The sequence below is a fragment of the Leptomonas pyrrhocoris genome (genome assembly GCF_001293395.1).
Source record: "Leptomonas pyrrhocoris isolate H10 chromosome Unknown, whole genome shotgun sequence".
Classification (NCBI taxonomy): domain Eukaryota; phylum Euglenozoa; class Kinetoplastea; order Trypanosomatida; family Trypanosomatidae; genus Leptomonas; species Leptomonas pyrrhocoris.
Genome location: NW_015438365.1, coordinates 903,577 through 910,096, shown reverse-complemented (window position 1 = coordinate 910,096; position 6,520 = coordinate 903,577). Strand labels below are relative to the sequence as shown.

The 6,520-nt window shown below is 54.9% G+C and overlaps 4 protein-coding genes and 2 non-coding genes across 8 annotated transcripts; 3 read left to right on the top strand and 3 right to left on the bottom strand.

Moving 5' to 3' along the window:
- Positions 1–18: 18 nt before the first annotated feature.
- On the top strand, positions 19–813 carry ABB37_05216 (hypothetical protein; the record flags this gene model as incomplete). Its single annotated transcript, XM_015803173.1, has 1 exon — positions 19–813. The coding sequence occupies one exon, from the start codon at positions 19–21 to the stop codon at positions 358–360; it is 342 nt and encodes a 113-aa protein (XP_015658689.1). The 3' UTR covers positions 361–813.
- Positions 814–1,237: 424 nt separating this feature from the next.
- On the top strand, positions 1,238–3,327 carry ABB37_05215 (putative mitochondrial major surface protease gp63, putative,leishmanolysin; the record flags this gene model as incomplete). 3 transcript variants are annotated; one of them, XM_015803172.1, is made up of 1 exon in its annotated part: positions 1,238–3,327. In XM_015803172.1, exon 1 carries the CDS (start codon positions 1,429–1,431, stop codon positions 3,325–3,327), a length of 1,899 nt encoding a protein of 632 aa, XP_015658688.1. In that variant the 5' UTR covers positions 1,238–1,428. The 3 variants fall into 3 exon arrangements, with proteins under 3 accessions (XP_015658688.1, XP_015658687.1, XP_015658686.1); XM_015803171.1 differs by having other exon boundaries at positions 1,269–3,327; XM_015803170.1 differs by having other exon boundaries at positions 1,371–3,327.
- Positions 3,328–3,699: 372 nt separating this feature from the next.
- ABB37_05214 (hypothetical protein) lies at positions 3,700–4,023 on the top strand (the record flags this gene model as incomplete). The annotated part of the gene is made up of 1 exon (XM_015803169.1): positions 3,700–4,023. The coding sequence occupies one exon, from the start codon at positions 3,700–3,702 to the stop codon at positions 4,021–4,023; it is 324 nt and encodes a 107-aa protein (XP_015658685.1).
- Positions 4,024–5,130: 1,107 nt separating this feature from the next.
- On the bottom strand, positions 5,131–5,799 carry ABB37_05213 (hypothetical protein; the record flags this gene model as incomplete). The annotated part of the gene is made up of 1 exon (XM_015803168.1): positions 5,131–5,799. One exon carries the CDS (start codon positions 5,797–5,799, stop codon positions 5,131–5,133), a length of 669 nt encoding a protein of 222 aa, XP_015658684.1.
- A 190-nt stretch (positions 5,800–5,989) lies between these two features.
- Positions 5,990–6,061, bottom strand: ABB37_05231. The gene has a single exon. It is a non-coding gene; the product is annotated as a tRNA-Thr (tRNA).
- A 74-nt stretch (positions 6,062–6,135) lies between these two features.
- ABB37_05227 lies at positions 6,136–6,206 on the bottom strand. The gene has a single exon. It is a non-coding gene; the product is annotated as a tRNA-Gly (tRNA).
- Between the last annotated feature and the right edge of the window lie 314 nt (positions 6,207–6,520).

Genomic DNA, 6,520 nt, shown 5'->3' with positions numbered 1-6,520 from the left:
CCCCCCCCCCAGCTCATCATGCAAGCCGAGGCGCACGCCGTGCACCTCGCTTACCGGGCGCTGGCGGCACACCTTCGTAGCATCCGCCTCCACGTGTATGTGGATAATGCCTCGGTAGGGTATTCGCCCCGAAAACGACTCGCCAAGGCGACAGCCATCGCCGCCGCGCTCCAGGCGATCGAGCTTTTCGAGCGTGAGGTGAACGTGCACGCCACCTACACCTACACCCGGTCGGGTCTCAACCCCGCGGACGCGCCGTCGAGAGGCCGCCGCTTGACCGATTTTGACTGGGCGAATCAGTCAAAAACCTTCAAATGGACACTGAGATACAAATCCGGCGACACGATCCGCCAAAACTGATGATCACCTGAACTGTCTCTCTCTCTCTCTCTCCTCTCCCCTTCTCTCATCTTGCGTTAGACAGTAGAACCGACTACGTGTATTCTCCGCAAACGCATCAGTGTTTAAGAGTTTCTTACGTCCTGCACCTTGGATAGAATAACGATTATGTTGTACAATTTGAATCATCTTCTACCTAACCTTTACTTTCATCCTATTTCTCACCTTCCCCTTTCCCTCCCTCAGTGATCGACAATTACTGTTGCGTAGTTAGTTTTCCTCTGTTTTGGTAAACCCCAAACACGTCCGCACAGTTCCTGTGTTGGTGGAACGCGGCGTGAACTTTTTGTTTACTTCTTTTCTCATTCTCACCGCGGAATCACGCCGGCAAATACTTTTCTTTTCTACTTACTTCGTTTTTTCGACCCCTAGTAGAAGCCCAAAAAGTGGTGTCTTCTTTTTCTCGTTCTCCTCAATCGTCACGAGCCGCGGTGTCCGCCGGGTTTTAACCATTGTGCAGCCTCGCCGGTTCAGCTCAGCCAGCGTGTTTCTACTGGAAGCGGGCCGCACATGGAAGGGAAGGAGCGCACACACTGGGTGTCAGGCGTTTGCCTAAGCGCTCTCTCCAGAAACGGCCGGAGCAACGGGCACATTGTGCACCTCACAACAATACGGCGTCCTGTGCGGATGCACGGTGCGGTGATGTCGCATTGCGCTACTCGCCCAGCACCGTCGATGTGCGTTTGCCGCTGTTTTCCCTCTTGCGGGGGCCATGAAGCACCCGTCCCTCATCGCTGGTCTTCAGCGCGAATCCGGCTCGACCCTCGGCGATCGCCACGCTCATCCATCTCTCTTGCTCTTTCCGACTCGTCCTACACCTCGTCTCCGCCCTTGTGCAGCACGCACCTGCACGTGCTCATTCATCAACAGACGCTGAAGCACTTGCCAATCTCTGCCGATCACGCTATTGCCTCTGCCCCGTCATAATTCTTTGTTTCCCTAACCCCTTCTTTGCCTCCTGCACCTCCGCAGGTCGTCTTAATTATTTTCGTCGCTTATTGCTCTCCCCGCACCACACCCGCCGCTTCCATGGCCGCTATCCCGGCACCACACCGTGCGGCAGACGGCGGACACCGGAAGGTGCTGCTCCTCGCCGTTGCACTCGCCCTCCTCGTTGTCCTCCACGCACGCGCCGCACCGGTCCCTCCACCCGCCGACACCGCACCGCACAACGAGCACCGGTGCGGCTTCGACGAGTTGGAGGCGCGCACGGTCGGCACGCGTGTCAGCGGCATCAGCCGCGTGGTGCCGCCCGCGCTGTCGCTGCGCAACGTCGACGCAGTCGCCACAGCCGCAGCGGACACCCCCGCCTCCTGGCAGCCCATCCGCATCCGCGTCTTCACCGAGGACTTGGAGGACACAAACAAGTTCTGCACAAGGGCGGGTCAAGTGCGTCCCGACTTTGAAGGCGGGAGATCCACGTGCACCGGTGACGACGTCCTCACGGACCACAAGAAGAAAGTGCTGAAGGAGCTGCTGATCCCTTCCGCCATCAAGCTGCACGAGGAGCGCCTCAACGTGCAGCGCGTGGACGGCAGCATCGTCGTTGGTCCTTCCATCTCCACCGACGGCATCTGCGGTCAGTTCACCGTCCCCTCCTCGCACACCACCACCGGTGTCAGCGACGCGGACTTCGTGCTGTACATGTCGGCGGGCCCCACCAGCGGCACCTCCATTGCCTGGGCCACGACGTGTCAGAACTTCGCCGACACCGGCCGCCCCTCCGTCGGTGTGTCGAACGTGTCCCCCAAGTACATCTCCGCTGACCCGACGACGGTGCGTGTCATCACGCACGAGCTGCTGCACGCCCTCGGCTTCAGCATCAACTCCTTTCTATCACGTGGAATGTACACCACTCGAGGTCTCCGAGGCAAGGGACGATCTCCTGTCCTCGTCTCCTCCAACGTGGTCGCCAAGGCCCGTGAACAGTACGGGTGCCCCTCCCTGCGGTACATGGAGCTGGAGGACGAAGGTGGTGACGGCACTGTCTACTCGCACTGGAAGCGGCGCAGCGCCAAGGACGAGCTCATGGCCGGCATCAGCGGCGTGGGCCACTACACTGCCCTGACCATCGCCGCCATGGAGGACATGGGCTTCTACAAAGGCAACTACACCAACGCGGAGCCGATGTCGTACGGGCGGAACGCCGGCTGCACGCTTTCCACGTCCAAGTGTGTGATTGACGGCGTGTCGCAGTTTCCCGAGATGTTCTGCGCTTCTTCGGATAACGCCATGACATGCACGTCCGATCACACGGCACTGGGTTCCTGCGGTGTGTATCAGTACAAATCTGATTTGCCGCCCTACTTTCAGTACTTCTCAAACCCCACGTACGGCGGTGCGGACCCTCTGATGGACTACTGCCCCTACATCGAAGAGTACTCTAACTCGAACTGCAGCACAGATACCGGCATACTCCTCGGCAGCACCTACGGTGTGAACTCGCGGTGCTTGGACGTGCCTTCCGGCTTCGCTTACGGTGGCAGAACATCTCCCGTACTGTTGGCCATCTGTGCGGAGGTGCAGTGCAACAGCCCGACGTACTCCGTGAAGGTCGCCGGTGCCTCGAGCTTCACCGCCTGCACCCCTGGTGCGACTCTGTCGCTGCCGCACCTCAGCCCCTCGTTTTCGTCGGGCTCCCTGACCTGTCCGCGCTACGACGACGTCTGCACCGGGCTGGTGAAAGCGACGGAGTACAAGGAGTCCGCCACGAGGGGAACAACTCCTACCGATGGAACGCAGAACATGAGCGTGACAACAACAGCGGCACCGCGGAACTCGAGTGGGCCTTCCTCCTCCGCTCACGGTGACGACAATGCGTCGACGAAACAACCGAAGGGAAGGAATGTGGCTACTGGGCTTTCGAGTTCAGTTGCATGCGGAGGGCTCCTCTTGGCTATGTTGTTCAGTGCAGTTCTCGCTGCGTAGGGCATCTGCTTCCCGCGGTGTTGTGCCCAACGCACGCAGCAGCAAGCTCACGATGTTGCGCCAAAGGAGGGAGTGTGACGTTCACTAGTATTCATCACGTTTACTGTGGCTCTGTTCTTTTTCTCTCTTGCATTTGACCGTGCATAGAGAATTTGTTCTTGATTTCTTTTCTGTCTTCTGGTCAGCATACTTTTTTAAGGGATTTCTGCCTGTAAGTACTTGAGAAGTGACGAACGTTTGTGGCCCAGGGAAGGGGAGATTGCAAGTGAAAGAGCGTTATGTATATCGTTATACATTACGCGAACTTTCAGTATTTCCCGGACCGCGCAGCATCTTAAACCATTGAGTGAGAGTAAGGTCTCTGCAACTCAGATGGAAGAGCTCAAGCGACTTCTTGCAAAGCAAAGGCAAATGAGGAGCTTCGTGAAGCAGGCCATCTTGTTTTATTCGTGGCTCTTCATCTCCATTGTGCAGTTGTGCTTGCAAATTACGTTAGGATACTGTGGAGGCCATCCTCATTCGTCTTCTCTCGTTTACACAGGCCATTTTTTTAAGCTCCACTTTCTTTTATCATCATTGTTTGTTTGGCATTCGTGTCGTGACAAGAAACCCAGAGCAGGCGTTTTATATCTCCCTCTCTTCGTTGAAATGAAAATTTTCATTGAACTTTTTAAATTTACACCTCTATCATTGTGACAGAAAATACAACACTTGTATTATACGTCAAACCTTTTTTTTCTCTTCCCTTCTCCAGTGTGGGATGTTGAAATCCCACCACTTTTATTGTTTCTTATTATTACTGGTTTCTTGATCTGACCGAAAAAGCCTGATTGACTATCATTGATGCCGGGCAGGTGAACAATGGCACCCTGGCGGGCGCAATGCGCGTTCCGCGACAGGTGGGAGTTGACAGCAAGTTGAATTACAGGTGGACTCCCCTTTCCCTGCTGCCGGTGTTGTTTTTCAATTCTTCTTGTTTCCGGTTTTGCCACGCACAGATCGGCCAGATTGCAAATCGGCAATTCGCTTGTCCCTTCCTCTTCTTCCCCCTCCCCGTCTTCCCTTCACCGCCCACTGCTTTTTCCCAAAGCCTGCGACAGGAAAAATGGAAAGGAGCTGATAATTTCTCGTTGCTATCTTTTCTACTTCTCCTCTCCTTCTCCTCCTCTTAGTGGGTTCCTGCTATCGGGATCCGTTTCTTTTTCCTTATTTATCCTCACATCAGCCACGCACGGGACTCGCAATGCTGACCACCAACAGCAAGGCCACACACCTTACCGTCCCCCAACTGGGACACAAATAGGTAAGGCTGTATCTGCGTCGCTCCATCCGGGGAAACACGTCGTGGCGATTCATTTTCCTCCGCGACAAGGATGGAGACTTCCGCGATGATATGATTATTGAAAGGAACCCCTTTTCCTCGAAGCTAACAATAAAAAAGGGATGCGCAACGTACCTCTGGGATGATGCTCCCCACTACTTTCCTCACATTCTTGGTGTGGACTTCCAAGATCACCACGAGACCATCCTGCAGGCTTCTTTAAAGTCACAGGCTACAGCTTCCTATTCTCTACAAAACATACAAGCCGTTGTGGGGCACATGAAGTAAGAATGCTTCGTCTTTTTGGTGAGGCATGGCAGCCAGGATTCAACTGAGTGGTATTTCACGTCGGTCGGCACCAGCCCGGAGTGCTCGTCATCGATGCCGGCAGAAAGCTGGGCGGACTCATCCGGCTTCGCCGGTTTTCCGTATTGCGGTGACGTGCACTTTGCCCGCCGCAGAATCTCCTTCACAGGCGCATCTTAGGGTTTGAGTGGCTTCTTTCTGATCGGGGTATCTCGTTGCGGAAGAACCTTTCTGGACGCTGAAAAGGGGGTGCGGAAGTTCCTTTCTTCAAGAGCTTGGCAGACTTCATCCGATTTCTTGCGCTCCGCAGCAATCGTCGCCTTTTCCACTTCCAAGCCGATCTTTGCTTCATCGAGCTCATTTCGCTCTTTTTCGAGTAGAGCCGCCTTGCTTTCGTTGTAGGCTTTTTGGTCAACGACCAGTTTTTTCTCGACTTCCAACTGAACCCTTTCCGCCTCGAGGGTATTGCCCTGTTTCTGCAGCTTGGCAATCCGTTCCTGCGCCGTCTCCTGGAGATCGTCCCAATTGGTGTCCAAGGCTTCTCGATCTCTTGCGTACGCGCGTTTCACCTGTTCCGGTTCTCTTTCACGAGCGGAGACGCGTCGCTCACGGTCTTCCAGGTTGGACTTCTGGAAATCGAGTTGCTGTTGGAGCAGCTTTGCGTCGTTGTCCGAGTTGCTACGCTGCAGCGCATCGTCATTGTGCAGCTGCTCACGGCGTAGCTCGTACTCGTGGCGATACCTGTCCGCCTCGAGAGCCAGCGCATGTTTCATCTGCGCTTCCAACGCCGGTTGTTCAGCTGATCTTTGAGAATGTCGAGCGGTGCTTGAGAGAAGACGAAGCATTCTTGTTTCATGTGCTCGACAATAGCTTGAATGCTTTGTAGAGTATATGTGGGTGCTGCTTGGGACTTCAGGAAGGTCTGTAGGACCGTCTCGTGGTGATCTTGGAAGTCCACACCAAGAATGTGAGGAGCATCATCCCAGAGGTACGTTGCGCATCCTTTCTCGATAGCAAAACGAACGAGAAAAGGATAGGCCGCTACGGGGATCGAACCCGTGACCTCCGTCTTACTAGGACGGCGCTCTGCCATTGAGCTAAGCAGCCGCTGTGTTAACGGGGACTTTTGGTGTTGCTCGGCGGGGGTGCGCTGTTCTCCCTCTTTCTTTGGCGAAAAGGACTGCGCAGTCCGGGAATCGAACCCGGGCCTCCCGCGTGGCAGGCGAGAATTCTACCACTAGACCAACTGCGCTTCGGCAAACTCTCGCCGCACGACCAGCGCAACCAAGAAAGGAAGCAAAGAGGAGGGAGGCGAAACTAGAAGAAGCGTGAAGAAAAGCTGGTCGAGGCAAATTCCAACCAAGGACAAGCGCCAGCTGTCCAACCGGTCCCTGCAAAACATGCCGCAGCCAAACACCCAAGGAGCAAAGCTGCTTTCCTGTTCTTCGAAGGAAACTTCTTTCTCTCTCGTAGCGAGAACTATGACACACAAATGCGGACGCAAATCGTTAGAAAAGAAAACAAAACAAAATAATAAACACACACACATACACACACCCAAAAACG